Source organism: Podarcis erhardii (genome assembly GCF_964252035.2).
Source record: "Podarcis erhardii genome assembly, chromosome: 3".
In the NCBI taxonomy this organism is placed as follows: Eukaryota; Metazoa; Chordata; class Lepidosauria; order Squamata; family Lacertidae; genus Podarcis; species Podarcis erhardii.
Genome location: NC_138507.1, coordinates 55249158 through 55268631, shown reverse-complemented (window position 1 = coordinate 55268631; position 19474 = coordinate 55249158). Strand labels below are relative to the sequence as shown.

The following is a 19474-nucleotide window of genomic DNA, read 5'->3' as shown; positions in this document are numbered from 1 at the left end:
CATAGTCTGCATTGCTGACACTGGCAAGTGTAGGGTTGTTGTTGTTGTTGCTGCTTTTCACTCCTGAGTCCTGTTCCCACTGATAATGGAGGGTTTGTGTAACCTCTGGCCCATAGGCGTCTCCATTTGACCCACTGCATGGTTTGGCCCAAACCATGCCCACCCACCATCATATAATGTCTGTTGCAAGATAAGTAGACTCCCACAGTACCAAATACAAAAGGAAAAATTGGGAGTTTCTGAAGCAGATAGGGTGGTCATGTGTCCTACTTTACAGAAGACAGATCATCTATCTTGTCCAAGTCTAGTTTAAAGATAGTGTGTTTGAAGTTGTCCATCAACAGTTAGCATCTAGACAACAGACTGAGCAGACAGAAGCATTCTCTCTCTTTTTCGCAGTGTATAAGTGACCACCCTAGGAGGTACATAATGTTGGACATGTCAGCCATTTGTGATCAGGAAATACGGTGCAGGTGGTACCTTGGGTTACAAACACCTCGGGTTACCAACATTTAGGATTACAGACTCTGCTAACCTGGAAGTAGTACCCCAGGATGAGAACAGAAATTGCATGGCGGTGGCAGCGGGAGGCCCCATTAGCTAAAGTGGTACCTCAGGTTAAGAATGGTTTCAGGTTAAGAACGGACCTCTGAAACGAATTAAGTTCGTAACCAGAAGTACCACTGTACTTAAATAATTTGTAGTAGCAAAGTTAAGAGGCTACTCAAGTCCCTTTTGTTGTCAGGGCTCCTGCCCTAAATCTTTTGTTCAAGGTTGCTAGTTCCCACAGATACATAAAGAAAACCAAGAATGGGGGAAGGGAAATTCTGAATTAAAAATTTATCATGACTGCAAGTTAATTTTAGTGCAGGCACTAGAATTTGTTGCAGCGGTCTTTCAGCTTGCTCGTTTATATATGTAGTGTTTATATTAGCTTTTACAAAATCTGATCAGTAATTAGAATAATTGCTTTATTGTTTTACCTGTATCACACTGTAAATGTGTCTTCATTTAAAATCCTGCTATAATTTGCGAGTTCAATCTTTATATTAAATATTACCACTAATACATACCACTATCCTTACTATACTGACTTTTTTGTACTGTTTTGGGGGGACAGGGGGCGGGTGGGTGTGGAGGAATCCCTGGTCCTGAATGGGGTAGCTGTGCCCCTGAAGGGCCAGGTGCGCAGTCTGGGAGTCATTTTGTACTCACAGCTATCCATGGAGGCGCAGGTTGGTTCTGTGTCCAGGACAGCTGTCTACCAGCTCCATCTGGTACGCAGGCTGTGACCCTACCTGCCCACAGACAGTCTCACCAGAGTGGTGCATGCTCTAGTTAGCTCCCGCTTGGACTACTGCAACACACTCTACGTGGGGCTACCTTTAAAGGTGACCAGGAAACTACAACTAATCCAGAATGCAGCAGCTAGACTGGTGACTAGGAGCGGCCACTGAGACCATATAACACTGGTCTTGAAAGACCTGCATTGGCTCCCAGTACGTTTCTGGGCACAATTCAAAGTGTTGGTGCTGACCTTTAAAGCCCTAAATGGCCTCTGCCCAGTATACCTGAAGGAGCGTCTCCACCCCCATCGTTCAGCCTGGACACTGAGGTCCAGCGCCGAGGGCCTTGTGGCGGTTCCCTCACTGCAAGAAGCAAAGTTACAGGGAACCAGGCAGAGGCCCTTCTTGGTAGTGGCACCTGCCCTGTGGAAAGCCTTCCCATCAGATGTCAAAGAAATAAACAACTATCTGACGTTTAGAAGACATCTGAAGGCAGCCCTGTTTAGGGGAGTTTTTAATGACTGATGTTTTAATGTATTTTTAGTCTCTTGTTGGAAGCTGCCCAGAGTGGCTGGGGAAACCCAGCCAGATGGGTGGGGTATAAAGTAATAAATTTGATTTGATTCGTTTCGTTTCGTTTCGTTTCGTTTCGTTTCGTTTCGTTTTGTACTATGAGCCACTGCAGACTAATGCAGATCATACTAATGACTGCAATGATTTTATCAGTTAACTTTATCAATCTGGAAAACCATATGCCCCACTGCTAATCTTAAAGGGCCTTCAGTCCACGCTGTTGTTTCATGTGAGTTCAGTCTTGGAATGGTGTTTCTCAAATCAAAATGACTTGGTAGCACCGTTGCAGAGTGATGTCATACCTCAGAAGCCTCTGCAGTGGAGCTTCATTTTTTGCTAGTAAGAGTGCGTGCTGGATTTAAAGTTGCACTCTCTTTTATTGCCTGATGAACTTGGCCTGGGTGGTGCTACATAACTCACTCTGTGAGAATCATTGCCCAGACCAGGAGTAGCCTGTGTGGTTTGTACATTGCTCTCTACCCTGCTAGTACCCATGTTGCCTATTACTGGGTGTGTAGAAAATAATCTACTGAATTGAAGGCTACCAGTGGGCCTTTAGATTGATTTATGAAGGCATGAGCTATGCCACAAATTCATAATAATGGCATGTATTACAGCTGGGTTAAAGGATATGAATTTTCTTTAGAAGGTGCTGTAGAATTATTAGCATTGATTTTGGTAGTACATATTAGGCAAAAAAAATTACTGATATTTAGTCTCTTGACTGCGGTGATGGAACAGAATCTTTTTTAATTGATAAGTAATTTCTCAACACAATGCTATGCATGTCTACATGCAAGTAAGTTCAATTGAGATGAATGGGGCTTACTCCCAGGTGTGTGTAGGATTGCAGTTACATATCTATACCCATTTTGGCTCACTTCAACCAGGCCAGGAAATGGGATGGTGACAGATTTTTCATTCCTCACCTCTGCTGTTTATTCCAATAGAAGGGACATTACTCCACCATATCCCCCCAGGGCTGATGAAGTTTCATGCCATTTTTGAAGGTGTGTTGGAGAAACAAGGGGGCTTAAAATCCTATGGATCTTTGACTGCTCCTGATACGCACACCAAAATGCCTCACTTTGGCTCCTAGTACCAGTGGGACACCTATATCCTTGAACTTTTCAGTGGGTGTATTGAGGTCCTCCAGTGGCTTAAGCGCCATCCCACCATTAGGACACTCTCTCTGCCAGTGGTGCAGCACTTGAATTAACTTTCTGCGGCCACTGAACTGGCTTTCAGCTGGCTGTAGGATTGCAATCCACTAAAAGTGTATTGCACTTGACGTTCAAACAGCTGGTGATGACACATTGCTAATCTGCATTCCATAAACTATGTGGTATTTCTTTGCTCATTAGTTATAGTTCATAGTAATACTTCATTAGGCATATACTGTAGGTGACATCCAGTGATGTCTGGCCAACTTCCCAACAAAATTGCTCATACAATGGGACTTTCCCTTCCTTTCCTCCCCCCTGTAGTCCATTGTGCATGCACCCAGGTTCTGCTCTATAGGGTCCCCCATCTTTCTAGAGCAGATTTTGAGGACACTAGAAGCTGGATGGGAAAGGAAGAGAAAGTCCTGTGGTGCAAACAGAAGTCGACTTGCATGCAGTTGGGTATTCAAATTTCTATTAACCAGAATGTGTTACTAAGCAAAATAGGCCCCAATACAGAGAGGAAATGTTGAAAAATGCAAGAACATTTGTGAACACAGTACACCTGTAGTCTCTGCGCTGCCCACCAGCTTTCCTCTACCATATAAGAAACTGCTTGATGCAGTGTGGGAGGGCTCCTATTTGGCAAGGCAGGACACCACACTTGTGGATCTCTGTACTTCTCTGTATTGTGACCACAATAAAAAAATCTCAAATATCTATCAGTAAATATAAACACAGTGTTTATAGTTTGAATTTCTAGTTACCTTTGCTTTTCTATGAATTAGATCTCCCTGTTGAAGCAGAATCTAGAAATGCAGCTTTCCCAGTCTCAGACTTCAATGCAGCAACTTCAGGCACAATTTAGCCAGGAGCGACAGAGGCTGGCCCAAGAGATTGAAGAGCTAGAAGAAGAGCATCAACAAAGACACAAGTCCTTGAAAGAAGCACATATCCTTGCATTTCAGAACATGGAGGAAACAAAAGAAGAAGAGCAAAAGGCATGTTCATTCAGTATTTTGTAGCATCTTAACATTTTCAGATTTCAGTATGTTAACATGAACTATGAGATATTACTCCAGAAAACTTTTTTATCTTCATTTGAGAACTCAGAAAGCCCCCAAAGAAACATTGTACTGGGAGAAAGACAGGGGTGGAGAGGCATAGAGGAAACTACACATGTGTGTTCTAACTTCTCTTGAACTGTAATGGGAGGGATGTGTAGAGATATGAGTTACTCTTGAGGCCTTACCTCTAGGCCCAACCAAAGCCCTAACAACCCACATTTTGTCCAGAAAGTGGGAAAATGGAAAAGTGAGGGGGTTACACTCTAGGTTGTGGGATTGGAGTTCCAAAAAAATAAAGGTAGCTGGTTAATAACAGCAGGTTGTTGTTTTATTATTATTATTATTAATTAGCAATCATTTTGCCTCATTGATAAGAATATTTTTCTATACACATAGAGCAATTCTCCTTTAAATTTGCTAGGAACTTGAGGAACGTTTAAAACAGAAGCACTTAGAAGAACTTCATGCGCTGAAAGAAGCACACAGGCAAGCTATGGATGCTTTCAAACTAGAAATGGAACAGGAACTGCAGACTCTTCGCTTTGAACTAGAAGATGAAGGGAAAGCTATGCTTGGTACAGTATTTTCATGTGACTATTTAAAACATAAGCTATTACTTCTGGTGCAGAAGGCAGATAGCATGTGCTGCCCAATATACCGAAAAATGAAAATGGGTGGTTTCCCGTGTGTTGGGCTACATTTAGACTTTTTCTGAAGAAAAGCTGACTATTCTCTAAGTAGTTGATACCCACAGTTTTATAGCACAATTTATCCATTTTATTGGTGCAGTATTGTTATTTATCACCTCCTGTTCAGGATAATGCTCCTGTTGTCGGTTTTTTTTAAATGGAAACTTGTGCCAAATTTGAGAAATACACATCTTCCTATGATAGTTTCAGACAGATGTCTTGTGCTATCCCTCATCTTGCCTGTTTTGTCCCAGTCTTTCATTACTAGGCCCTTTTCTTCAGTGTTAAATTTGTGCATATCACCTATTCATATCACTATCATTCATTAATAATTCCTTTTAAAGAGCAAACTCATTGTCCCCGTGCTCACAAAAATAGAGCCAAAAGTGGGTCACTGAGAAACAACAGGAAAGTAGCAGCGTGCATGCGGGAATCCTGAGATTTGCAGAAGTACAGAAAATATTGGGCGGGGGGGCAAAAAGAGAGCAACCTGTAAACGCAAAAAAAACCCACTGAGCATGCTTAGTGGACACATGGAGTCACAAAATGGTGTGTATCTGTGAAAAAAAGAAAAACAGCCTTTTAAAAAGTACATAAATAATTGAAAACTGAAATAAAACTTTAAAGGGTCACAAAATGAGGCAGAAACTGAGTTGCTCTCACTGAATGTTATAGGCAACACTTATGTAACCACATTCCATGCAACTCACAATGGCTAACTTTTTCAAGCATCAAAATACTGCGGTTTGAGTGCCAGGAATGTAATAAGTATTTAAATTACCTTTGGCAAGAGTAGCCACATGGTGCCCTACAGATGAAGTGGACTGCAGCTCTCATCATCCCTGATCATTGGCAATGCTGGCTGAGGCTGATGGGAGTTGTAATATAAAGTATCTGGAGTAGTAATATGAAATATCATATTGCTTACCCTAGGTCCACCGCAGAGTAATAAAATTCTGCAAGGTTTTTAATGCTTAATTTGGCATTCAGCACAATTTTAATATATAATAATAATTACTGTTACATTGATAAACATTTCCATTTATTCACTCATTTATTTATTGATTGTATGACAAAATTTAACATTTTTCAGCTAAAGGAGGCAACATAGCTGGAAAACAAATTTGTTAAAAACTACGTGTCTAGTCATTCCCCTAAAGCAATAAATGCATGGTTATACATATGTGTCTTTTGGGTTACTACTTGTAGAACTATACAAAAAAATCTGTTTATTATGTTCCAGCATCTTTGCGCTCAGAACTAAACCATCAGCATGCTGCAGCAATTGATCAACTAAGACATAATCATCAACAAGAACTAGCAGCTGCTAAAATGGAACTTGAAAGAAGCATAGAGCTTAGCAGGCACCAGGTATATATCTTCCACATAGCCAAGAGAGAGTAAATATCTTTTACTTATGGGCACAGAGCATATGTTCGCCGTTAAGAAAAATTGCAACTCCTTTAGTACCTGTTTAGTATACTGGCTCCTTTCAATCAATATCATTTCTTCTATTCCAACTTCATAGACTAAGTGCTGGTGCTTATGTAGGCAAATGGCACCAACTATGGACAAGACAGAGGTATCAGCTTGCCCAAGTGAACCTAGAGGTCTGCAGCAATACAAAAATGGGGAGAGAGAAACCAAAGGAGGTCGTTTCCCTCCAAAACAGCTAAAACAGAATTGTGCATGTATGAAAAACTGATCCATGGCAATTTCCATGCATTGCAAACAAGGTTTGATCTAGAAAATCCACCCCTGGTTTTCAGTTAATAATGCTCAAGGGAACCAGTGGGCAGAGACCACCTAATCTTGCAGAAAAATAGCAGGAAGGTCAGAATGAACCTCAGTACCTCACCCAAAACTTTCCTGGGAAGATTGCACATGTTCACTTCATTTGTGCTGTTGGAGAGTATTTCTGGCAGCAGAGGGTAGCATGAAGGTGCTAGTCTTGAGCCTACAGGAAATTTGTGTGTGTGTAGAAAAGCACAGCTCTGTCTCTTAAGTCCATAAGTACTTTTTATAATGATGGTTCAGCCCTCCCTTCAGCTCTAACATGATCACCATATTTTGCAGAGGAGAGGAAATAGGGCAAAGTAGAGGCGAGAGGTACAAATGCCTATCTATAGTTCTTTGTATGTTGCCATTTGTAGCCTTTCTAAATTTAATCTGATTCTTTACTCTTACCTAGTAACTAAAAATATAAAAGTGGGAAAGTAAGTTATGTTTATTCAACCAGAAGCAAGTGTGTCATACAAATAATATGTTATATAAAGTATTCTTAACTTATTGATACTTGCTTGATAGGAAAAAGAGTTTGTTTGCCGGATATCAGATCTACAGGATGAATTGAGGCATCGAGACCACCATATATCTGAACTGGATAAGGAGATTCTTGCTCTGCATGAGAACATAAGTGCACTAACCAAGGAACTGGAATTTAAAGGGAAGGAGGTTCTCAGAATACGTAGTGAATCCAACCAACAAATTAGGTATGGATATTTGCAATATCAGGTAATATGTTCTGATTGATTTGGCAACCTAAAATTAATGAAGGGCTGTACTTGATTTTTTGAAACTTACCTAGAATATTTTAGGCAGTCAGATTCAAATTGCTAGACTCATATGCCCATTTGATGTCAGATGAAGTAACAGTGAAATTTAAGTTTTGGACTGCCCACAATATTTGCAAGTTGCAGAGTTTAGAGCAGTGTTTCCCAAACCTTGGGCCTCCAGCTGTTTTTGAACTACAATTCCCATCATCCCTGACCACTGGTCTTGCTAGCTAGGGATGATGGGAGTTGTAGTCCAAAAACAGCTGGAGGCCCAAGGTTGGGAAACGCTGGTTTAGAGGACATTAGCTATTGGTAAGGTACAATCATAAGCTACTATTTAATATTTATTAAAGTGCCCTTAAGTATATTTTTGTTTACATTTCACCATGCTTATTTGCAAAGCATTAAAGGAGATGACTTTTTAGTGAAATAAGCTAGACGATTAGAGAAACAAAAATAGGCAGAATTAGATTTTGTAGCTCTTTTCAGTGATGCTATGCACAAATCCTTTTCAAACATGGCAGGAAGTCAAGATGAACAAAGCTGGTGTAAGAATAACCTTTTTTAACATAAAATAAATTAAACAGGCTGCATGAACAAGATTTAAACAAGAAACATGAGAAAGAGCTGGATGTCATGACAGCAGACCACATCAGAGAAAGACAAAGCATGCTGGCAGATTTTAATAAGACCCAAGAGCTGCTGAAGGAAATTAATTCAGCTTTGCAAATTTCGTAAGTTTTATTACATTAAACCATTTCGTATGTGGGCAGAGTTTGAATGGAATGATCTACAGTATTACTCAGTAAATTATGATGGACATTGGAGAGACATGCACAAGTGGAGGAACTTCTCAAAAAGAAGCCCAAACTTGTCTTTTTTGGGTGTACCCACTAACTTTGATGGAATAATTTAGACACACCCACAGCCTTTCTGCAAAACAAGATAAAATATAGCATGTTAGAGAATAGTGCAATCCTATGCATATCTACTTAGAAGAAAGCCTCATTGACACTGGTGGGTCTTAGGTAAGTATGGATAGGACTGCAGCTCAAAATACATTTTAAAAGCCTGGGATAACGGTGTTGGCACCAGGCAAACTTTCCTGAGGAGGGAATTCCACAAATGTGTCACTTCTGATAAGGCTCCTTTAGCCTGTCATTAGTGAAAGAACAGTTAGACAAAATATGGACATATATGATAAGCCTTGAAAAGTTTAATTCTGAAAACTGTGTCTGATTTAATCTCTGTGGCTGATTCATCCTTGGCTGTCCTTTTTAAGTCAGTTATCCTTGTCACTGTCCCTGTCTCTTTGTTTTCTTTTGTCCTGCAATAGCAGTAAAATGTAGTAGAAGAAAAAGAAAGTTTTGGTAGTTTTGTTTCAATTCTGCAGGGGTTTGTAGGAAGTGGAGTTCACTGTTCTTTAGTGGACTGGTTCTCTTTTTATGAAATTATTATTTTTAACATAAAAATAGCTTCAAACTTTCAATCCAAACTTAACAGCAGTGTTTCAGCTTTAGGTAGATTGCTTCAAGTGCTTGAATATGCTTCTAGATTAAAAAAGAAACCTTAACTTAAAAAATCAACATGGCTTGAAAGCTAGGCTTACAGTCCTTTTCTCTGACATATTGGTTTTTCTGTGTGCAGGAGAGTATTCAGTCACATAAGAAGAGCCCTGCTGAATCAGACCAAGACCCATGTATTCCAGCATCCTGTTCTCATAGGGGCCAGCCAAATGTTTTTGGGAAGCCCACAAGCAGGACATGAACACAACAGTACTCTCACCACTTGTAGTCCTCATCAGCTAGCATTCAGAAGCATGCCACTTCCAATATTGGAGGGAGTTTACAGTCATCCTGGCTAGTAACCACTGATAGTGTTATCCTCCAAGAATTTTCTAATCCCCTTTTAAAGCCACCCAAGTTGGTGGTCATCAGTGCATCTTATGGTAGCGAATTCCATTGTTTAACTACATGCTGTATGAAGAAGTACTTCCTTGTGTCTGGCCTAAATCATCCAGCATTCTGCTTCATTGGGTGACCACGGATTCTAGTATTATATGAGAGGGCGGAAAGCTTTCTCCACACCGTGCATAATTGTATACAGTTCTATCATGTCCGCCACTTATTCACCTTTTTTCTAACCAAAAAAGACCTAAATGATGTGTAATGAATGTATGGGGGTTGCTCGTGCATAAGTTGCCACCATGCCTGGCTAGTTAGCCTGGTTAAACCTTTCCTGACTGGACAGCCCTTCACTTCGTGGCTGTTCAGTCGCTAGCAGAATCCGTCAGTGGGTGTTTCTTAAACTTCTTCCAGCACAAAAGCTCTTTGACGCCAAGTCTACGCCTACTTTCCCTGCGCGAAAGCCTTCTGTGCAGGGTGGGTGTGGGCAGAGGAGGACCTGTGCTCTCCCCGCTGGTCTCCAGCGAAGAGTCCTGGAGACCCCTCTCCGATTCCCCCAACCACCCCCCTTTAACCCTGGTGTTATGCTGATTTCCTTCCCCAGCCGATGAGTTCCCTCTCTCCCTGCTTGGCCCTTCTCTGGCGTCGCTTGGGAGCTCTGCCTCCACTGCTGGCTCCAATGTTAGTTCCCTGACATGATGTAACCTTTTCAGAACCTTTTTCCAGCTTTACAGTACAGTCGTACCTTGGAAGTCGAACAGCTTAGTTCCCGAATGTCTCCCAAACGTTGCAAACCCAGAAGTGACTGTTCCGTTTTGCGAACTATTTTTTGAAGCCGAACGTCCGACGGGGCTTCCACGGCTTCCGATTGGCTGCAGGAGCTTCCTGCATTGCAGGGGGTTGGACTAGATGACTCTTGGGTTCCTTCCAACTATACGATTCTATGATTCTAGGGAATGTGGAGCAGGCAAACACAATCTCAGTCCCTTGCTGTGCTTAAGCTCCAACCATGCCTGTATTTACTATTTGAATACACTGGCTAACAAATGCATTTTTATATATCTTTGAAGTGAGAATTTAATCTTTAGGAGAAGCACCTCATCATATTACTGCTACATTGGCCTTGGTTTTGATTTTCTTCCATCTTCATTCCCTCTTTATGTGATACTGTACCTCTTCACACACCCCATCTCCCCTTCTACTTAATAGTTTATTATACTCAAAAGTGTTTGTAAGCATCTCTTACACTATTTTTGTGCACATGGTTATGGTCAGATTAAAAAATATTGTGTCCTTGAAAAAGCTGCCATATAAGGAAATCTGAGCTACTTGACTCTCTTAAACTTTCCACGCAACCAGACTAACAGCAATTAGCCAGGGGATATAATCTTAGTGCTAGGATATGAGATGGACTGAATAAACTCTTGTTCATCATCTGTCATTCATCTGAGCCTGAAGCTTAGATAGTAATGTATGATCAAAATCAAGTGTCTACTTCTATATACATACTACTTTGAAACTGCTGCAATAGATCTAGTCCAAGAGCCCTTCTGAGAGTCAAATTTGGGCTGACTAACTGACTGTTAGAAGGTATTTTCTAAGGTATTTTACCTACTTGTAATTCCATTGCCTCTTCTGAAAGTAATTTTAGAAAAAAGTGCTTTTCCATGCAGGCATAATTGATAGATAGCTCAGGACAGGTTCACAGCCCAATCATGTAAGCCCCAGTTCACACCTGTGCTCCCCACACCCCACAACATGGCCTACCTACAAGATATAGCTTAATTGTGAATTAGCCCTTTCATTTATTGTCATCTGGAAATTAATATTCTTAACCCATTTGTTAGTGTTCAAGAATATGAATAACGATTCAATACCAAATAGCAGTCTACAGTTGTTTCCAAAAGTTACCAACCTCTACGAATGCTAGGCTTCGTTTTATTAGGCTTTCCTTACAGCTTCTATGTAAATTGGTGTGCTTATTTCCATTCTCTCCTTTAATGCTTCTTCATTCCCTGTTTAAAGCCATCTCACAATTTTCTTGATGTAATTGCTATTTGTCGTTTGTGGCACTTACACTGTTCTTGCTAAATTGTTCCTCAGCAGTTAGTCTGATACTGTCTTACACATTTGTGGATTTGTTTTCGTTGTTTTAGCTTTAGTATCTTTTGTGGGGAAGAAGTAAACATCGGTTATGTGGCTTCCACTCTGATTATGGCAGATGGTGGCCCACAAGATCAAAATGCCATTTCCTTTATTGTAGCCAACCATTAAAGAAATCAGTTAGTATGTAGAAGATCACATAAAAGCTCTTGTGGTTTATTCATTGAGTTAGTTTGATAGGATGATTTTTATGGCATTATATCTGAACTTCGGACTATTATTAACCCATGGGTGATGTTTTGTCTCCTCTAAAGTTTAGAAGAAATGGAAGAAAAATATCAAAACAGGGAATCAAGACCAGAAGATGTACAGCTTATTGCAGAGTTGAAAGACCTGATTGCTGAGAGGGATCAGCTAATAAAGAAACTGATTGTAAGACAGTTTGGTGCTCTTTTGGTATGAGCATGCCAAAGGCTAATAACTCTTGTCAAATCTCCTGAGAATACAGTCCTTGCATTGGATACCCCTTAAATTACTTGTTTTTTATATGGTAGAGCAGTCATAATCCTGAATGGATTTAGAGCAGGCAGAAGACCTGCTCTTTTACCACTCTGTAAAGACCTAAATTATAAATACAAAGTAAGTTCAAAAGCATGCCAAAATGAAGTAAGGAATTGCTTCCTTAATTTTAAAGTACTTTTAATGTCTTCTCTCAAAATAATGTTTAGTTTTCCCTGTGCTGACTTCAGGATTTGGGGGAGCCTCCAACAGGGAACCCTAAGTGAGCTCTCATAAACTGGAGGAGGTGGGGAGTGTAAAATGATAATTCTCTTATCTTCTGAACTTCTTGGATGTTGTGTACAAAGTGAAAAAAATCACTGTTTTAGGGTGGTGGAGTGGTGTTCCTGAGTGGCCAATTTCTGTGAGCCCCTGCAGTTTTCCCTATTAAACTTGCATGCTAGCACAAGGATCACATGCCCAGCAGGAACTCAGAATCCCATTGTTTCATCCCAGCTATGGTGGATTCCACTGGTGGCTTTCCTTGCTGTGACATAGAAGTAACTTGCAAATGTGGTTTGGGACATAGATGAAACCAGTGGCATGATCCCAGCATCCAAAGAATTTTTAGGAAGTTATGAATGCCAATGCAATTCTTTGTACAGCTGTCCATGAAAAGAAGGAAGTAGGTAAAAATCCCCATGTAGAGGATGAAGTTGGATCACTTTGGCACACTCATGAATGTAAGAATTATGCTGAGTATGAAAATGACCACCTTTCAGACTTCTGGTAATGAGTTACATTTTTGAGTTTAAGTTCTAAACCTTCAGATTTGAGTAATTAATGAACTCGTGAGTGAGTGAATGTCAATCTGGCCACAGTAACTTAATATCCAAGGTGACTGATACAGAAATTTATTTTAATCTTTTTGTTATTTATTAGGATGACAAGAAATTCTATCAACTGGAACTAGTCAATAGGGAGACTAACTTCAACAAGGTGTTTAATGCAAGTCCTAATGTTGGTGTTATTAACCCTCTGGTGAAGGTATGTCATACATTTACAATGTCGAAACTGGGAAAACGTGAATTACTAATATTACACAAATAAAAAATATTAATAACACTGTGAAAGACACACAAAAGAAAGCCAGCTGCATGTGGTTTTCAGCAGCATCAGTAACAGTAAGCCATGGTCAGTAATGATGGCTTCTCATCAATAAGCAGTGTGCTAGTGCATGCTGCTGAATTGTGCCCACTTCTGCACGCCTACGCTGTGGTTTATTTCCCACTAAGCAAAGCACAAGCAGAATACAAGGTTTGTTCTCCCAAGGCTTAAAGTTTGGTTCTTGGGGAGACAGAATGGGCAGGGTGGAGTGTGTATGATGCAGCAATATGCTCCTATATTATGTTTTAGAGTGTGCAGTTTTGTTTTTACTGAATTTTTTTCAATCTTTCCACACCCACCACCGAAAGAAGGACGCCCCCAGAGACTTCTTTCTATCAGTGGCAAGATGCTGGCAGCAGGGGGGCAGGCATGAAGGGGCAAAAGTCTTTCTCCCCTTTTTGCCCCATACAGGCTTCCTTCTCTCAGTAGTGTCCAAGAGAAGGAAGCCTGCAGGTTCATGTCATATTCTGCCACTGTAATTTCTCAACTTCTCTTCCTGGGGAGGGCAAGGAAGCAGGGCTTTCTATGGTCACCCATGTCTTCTAATAAGCAGGGAGGCCATAGCCAGCCATACCTCCTCATCCTCAGGCCCTGACTCCTCCTTTACATTCCTGCTGGTCCTGACAGTGACATGGCATGAGAGAGAAGGGTACAGCACATGCTCGGTGACTCCTTATATTGCAGCCAGGCTCCACTTACTTCAGAGGTTGGTGGTACGCCTCTCCCCTCTGACATGCTGCAGCATCAGAGCAGGATGCTGTTTTCCTGTTCCCCACAACCTGCTGCCTGGGACGACAAACCCGAACCTTTTTAAGAATTATTGCAGACACGGAGGTTTCCTTTTTCCAAATCTCCACATTGTTAGTCCTTTCTGCGGTTTGATCTCTTAGGCCCCTTCTAGATGACTATTCAGTTGTGCAGGGGATGTGCAGTCATTATGAAGTTGTTTCTTGAGATCCAAATCCCATTCCTGTAGTGAGCATGCACACTGTGGAGAAAAAGCAAGGGAAGCAGTGTTGGTCTAGAAAAAAAAGTAAAATCCAGTTTGACAATACCTTTTATATTAGGACCAACCAAAACATCACAAATGTTATGGCAAAATTGAAGTTTTGACTTGATAAAAAAAAGCAAATAATTGTTTGGTTTTTGCAAATTGATAAAGGGTTGATACTAAAATCTTATTAGTGGCATCACCAGCCTGTCTGTTGGAGTCTTGCAGTAAGGATGCTTCACTCTGAAGAATAGATCCATGTGTGCCATCTAGTGGAAACAGCCTGGCATGCAGCTGGAAAAACTCACTAAGGTTGCTTTCACACTAGCCTTTTTCCTCTGGAATTGCCATTCTTTGTTCACCCACATTTTACAAAGAATTGGGACAATGTCAATGTCAAAGTGTAGCTATCAAATGCTTTCAGTATTAAACTTCTGTCATACCTGATTTGTGGCTCTCTTTTTTGCGGCAATAAAACACAATTGACCAGCCTGTCCAGTGTAGACAGGAAAGTACTATTGAGGCTTCTCAGGTCTCGTATATGATTAGATAAAAGTTTCCTATTTACAGTTCCTTCCCATTTTATTGCTTACTGTCGATTTGAAACTATGGTAATTGTCCCAATTTATTTTTTCTGTTCTCACCAGGGAGGCTTTAATGACTGGTTTCCTTTCATTATTTTTATTCCTTATAGTTTTATTTTGATATAAAATATGAAAAGAATAATAAACTGAATAGATCTGTAAAAAATGTTGCCCTCCACCACAATGAGAACATAAACTGACACTAGGGCAATTAAGAGATTGATTATTCAAGGAGCAATTAAGGAGCTATCAATCAGTTCTCCAGTTGGAACCAAGAGGGAAGCAGTTAAACAAGCAGACTCTGTGAACAGGAAACTTTTAATCAATATTTTAAAAGACCTTTGTTAAACAAGTTTTATTTGTGAGTAAACATTTTAGAAAGATGATGGCCACAGAAAGAGTGTTGGTGGATAATATAGTCCTATACAAAGTACTGTGGAACCAGGGTGGTGCCATGTTTGACTGGGCCCTCAACAGCCCCCCACATGTGGGTCCCTCATTGTGACTAAGTCTTGATCTAGCCCATTATATACTTTCATAGAGAGGGTTTTTTTTTCTATCTGTCAGATTTCCTTTAGGAGTGAAGTTTACTAGTTTTCTTTTAAGTTGCATGGGGATTGGGAAGAGGCTGTAATTAGACTAGAAACTAACAGATTATCCCACTACATTTCTGTTGTTGGACCAATACCATGTTATTGTAAACAAGAAAGTTAACATTGTTCTTTAAGAAGAAGAATCTTCATACAGACTAAAACTGTCATAATTATTTAAAGCTAAGTCAAGCTCTTCAATATTGCAGCAAACTGGCTGGAGCATTTAGCTTTCGTATCCCTCTGGAGAATGCTTTAAATGCAGCTGTACTAAAACTGTAATAAATAAATAATATCCAAACCCTCACTTTCAGGTGAAACAAAGAAATGAGAATTTTAAAAGCCCAAGTAATTTCCTTATCTGTACAGGCCCTTCCTTATATTTGTTATTTTCAATGCAGCAAAAGAAGAAGAATGATAAATCAGCAAACAGGTTTGTGAGTGTCCCCAATCTAAGTTCTCTGGAATCTAGTGGAGTGGGCAATGGACATGCTAACCGCCTGGATCCTATTCCAAATTCACCCATCCATGATATTGAGTTCAACAGCAGCAGACCACTTCCACATCCTATACCACCCAAAGAGCCCAAGACGGTTTTGAGGTGAGCACTGCCTCACCAGTTTTTGTTTTTCCTAACTTGGAGAAATTTTTTATTTCTTTTTAGCTGAACCCACATGTCTTTAAGAACAACACAGGAGTACAAATCTTACTTCGAATCTTAATTTTCACACTATATTTTAAGCCTCTTTACAGTATTCCTTTTTTATTGTAAAACTTGTTGAAATGTAATTTCTCTCCCCTTTTCTGATAAGTCTGGAACCCTTCTTTCATTTTTCTAATGAACTACACAGTCAGTATGGTTCATGTGCTTTCAATTGTTTACATTTATGAACAATTGTGTTAAATGTTTGTGTTATTACTAGCTGTCCTTTCAGAATGTTACAATCCCCATATTAAAGGTCTTTATTGTGTAACAGTGGATCTTACCTGACAAAACTGTTTTCTGTGTTAGATGAATGTGTGCTGATTTATTCCCTTTCCTTACCTCAGATAAAATCTTTATTGGAAGCAAGCTTAGAATATGTGTAAATATCTGCATGTATTTAATGCTGGGTTTCAGCATTAAAATACCCAAGTTTAGCTTTGCTTTAGGAAGTGATGGAATGAGTTTTACTATCAGATTAAGTCAAATATATAGTGCTTGATAGTCTGGTGAGTAAAAGCCCTTTCCATCCTGCTTCTTAATTCCACTTCAGTGTTACCTGCAAAATATAGTCTGGGGGCAGAAGAGAGAGTGATAAAATTTTATAGTATTATTTTTTTCTAAAGGCAAAGTAGAGTTCCTGTAATATTAAATGTTCCTTATTTTTCCCTGTGCATGTGGTATGCATGTTTGCTCAGGCGTCACTAACATGCATGTGCATGAATTCATGGATTGCGATGCTGGAGTTTCCATTGCAAATTATTTCGTGCCTTGTATTACCCCCAAAAAACGGTAGGGATTATTTTATTAATTTTTTCTAACAATTACATTTTACTAGCACGTTAAAGTAATATAAAGATTGCATCATGCAGGTATATTTGGGAATTATATTTGTGGGTGGCAAGTGTGTTTGCTTTGCACTGAATTCCTTGTTATAACATATCTAACCCCATGTGCATGAACCTACAATAATTCAGTTTGGGCTATGAAACAGTTAAAATACATAGATTAGTTTTCATTCTGCACGTATTTAAGAATATGATGCTTGCATCATACTTTTGACAACTAATTTGACCAGAAGAAAAGGATGCTAAAAGAGGATCTTCCAAAAATCGCTTTTCCCCACAGTACATTTTTTTTAAAAGGCAGTCATCCCATTCATCCCCCCGCCTCCCCAAAAATACTATTTTCCCCCACCCTCTTATGTGGCTTAGTGACCATGTGCTGCTGATGCTCTCCAATGGAGTGGATGATCGGAAATAGTAAAAATTGGCATTAAACTAAATCAGGTTATCCTATGACGTGATACTTGATTTGCAAACATCGTGTGCTATGTATTGGCTTCTTTGTGCTTTTTCCAGGCCTTCTGCATTTTCACTGTTGGTTGTAGGTTAAATCTGTCTTTTCTTTTTATGAATTTAGCCCTCCTCAGACTGAAGCTTCTCCAATGGCTTCACCCGATCCACAACGTCAGGAATGGTTTGCCCGTTACTTCACATTCTGAGAGATTATTTTTGTGTGTGGCACAGTGTGGTGTGGACTGTTCATAAGAGCATGACCTTAAAATAAACCCTTATGTGAACAAGCTTACCTGTAATATGTCAAACACTGTGAATGAGAAAGTATTTTGTCTCTCTGATTTGAAAATGCACTGTATTTTATGTGATATTTGTTGGAATCACTTGACATGGTAATATAAATGTGCTTAATGACACTTTTATTTTTATTTAAAATGGAAGAGTATTTAAACTTTGTAATTACTGCATAACAAATTTTCGTAGAAGAAACTTAAAGCTTCCTACCCATTTTCCTATAAATATGTATTTTCTTTGGTTTCAGGAAAGGCTTTCCCCCTCCTGTCTCCCATCCCAAATGCAATCAGTTGCATGGTTATTGTATATCAAAATAAATTGTCAACAGTTTAAAAATCAGACTGCGGGAAGATATGTTTAAATCCTTCTGTTTTTATTTAGTTATCTTGTAGAACTTGACTTTTAAAATTGTGTTTATTCTAAAAGTGGTGAAGAATGCAAAATAAATAGCAGTAGTATAGCTGATGGCCTTTAGAGTGATTTTAAGAACATGGCATCCTTATTTCTTATCTACAACTGATCTGCCCTTTAGTAATTATAATTACTATATTTTAATGTTGGATTTCATCAAACTTTTGTCAAATATTTTATAAATATCTACAAAGACAGTGCTCTTTAGAACATGTGGGGTACTACACTATGTAATGCTGTATTAATGAATAATCATTTATGGAAATCTGCATTTTGAGGACATAATTTGGGAGCAAAACTCAGGCTTTACCAAAAAAAATAGTGCTAAATCAATTATGCATAATAAAGCATGCAAATCTTTCATTAGAGCTCCAGCATACTTAACTTACAAAGAAAGATGTTCCATCTTACATTATAAAATTAAGCCAGGGACCACATGACCTTTTTCATATGGCAAATGAGCCTGATTTTCCACTCTATTACACTTGTCTTACAGATGTGCAAACTCTCTGGCAGAAAATATGTAATACCATGGCAAATCTGGTTTATATACTTTTGTTGATGATGTTGTCAATTCCAAGATTACCACAATGCAGCTGACACTGGTAATCTCAGGGAGATTTTTTTTTTCTTTTATGAATGTACTTTCAGACCTGATATTTGTATCTTTAAAAAAAAGAGGGGGGATTGCTTGGTTATTTTAAATAAGATTTTTATCCTTCGATACAGAATTATAGCTCTTCATTATTTCTGCTGAAGCCCTGACCATGTCTTCCCATTATGCAAAAACATAATCAAAGGTACCATTAATAGTTACAATAAGTTTTATATGTAGCATATGTATAAAAGAATAATTTGTATGTTTTCATATAAAATATAAAATATTCTAAATCAGAATTTTAAAAATGTATCTCTTGCAAACTCAGCCTGAAAGCTTCACTGGAAGCAGTGTTCTAATGTTTTGCTGCTAATCTAAAGCAGTGTTTGGCAGATACTCTATGGTTGATGGATTTAACTGTAGGTATATGCAGCCTTTACATTAGAAGAAAGCCATATCAAGTCAAAGTCAGATTTCTTGGCTGTTGTGTGAAATAAAACACACTGGATGATTTTGCTATGATGTTCTGAAGTATTTGTTGTGTTGTGTTTCTTTTTTCTTCTTTGAGGTCACTACATCAAAAGAGCTCTAAAAGTGAGAAATATTTGCACCTGGTATGACACAGGTGGTGCTGTGGTCTAAACCACAGAGCCTAGGGATTGCCAATCAGAAGGTCAGTGTTTCAAATCCCCACGACGGGGTGAGCTCCCGTTGCTTGGTCCCAGCTCCTGCCCACCTAGCAGTTCGGAAGCACACCAAAAGTGCTAGTAGATAAATAGGTACCGCTCCGGCGGGAAGGTAAACAGCGTTTCCATGTGCTGCTCTGGTTTGCCAAAAGTGGCTTAGTCATGCTGGCCACGACCCAGAAGCTGTCTGTGGACAAATGCCAGCTTCCTCGGCCTATAGAGCAAGATGAGCGCCGCAACCCCAGAGTCATCTGCGACTGGACCTAACGGTCAGGGGTACCTTTACCTTTATGTATAAGTATAGCAATCTTTAA

At 39.5% G+C, this 19474-nt stretch overlaps 1 protein-coding gene across 8 annotated transcripts in view; it reads left to right on the top strand.

Moving 5' to 3' along the window:
- Nucleotides 1-18996, top strand: part of FAM184A (family with sequence similarity 184 member A) — a 64775-nt gene extending 45779 nt beyond the window's left edge. For 3 of the 8 annotated variants that reach the window (XM_081856134.1, XM_081856136.1, XM_081856135.1), the window contains 9 exons: nt 3811-4023; nt 4511-4664; nt 6022-6149; nt 7086-7270; nt 7921-8067; nt 11655-11772; nt 12781-12885; nt 15572-15771; nt 17296-18996. In XM_081856134.1, the coding sequence (XP_081712260.1) occupies nt 3811-4023; nt 4511-4664; nt 6022-6149; nt 7086-7270; nt 7921-8067; nt 11655-11772; nt 12781-12885; nt 15572-15771; nt 17296-17377 (1332 nt within the window). In that variant the 3' untranslated portion in view covers nt 17378-18996. Of the gene's footprint in view, nt 1-3810; nt 4024-4510; nt 4665-6021; nt 6150-7085; nt 7271-7920; nt 8068-11654; nt 11773-12780; nt 12886-15571; nt 15772-16571; nt 16666-17295 lie in introns of those variants that run through there. The other 5 variants (XM_081856138.1, XM_081856137.1, XR_014155043.1 and 2 more) reach the window with 4 other exon arrangements.
- Nucleotides 18997-19474: the final 478 nt, after the last annotated feature.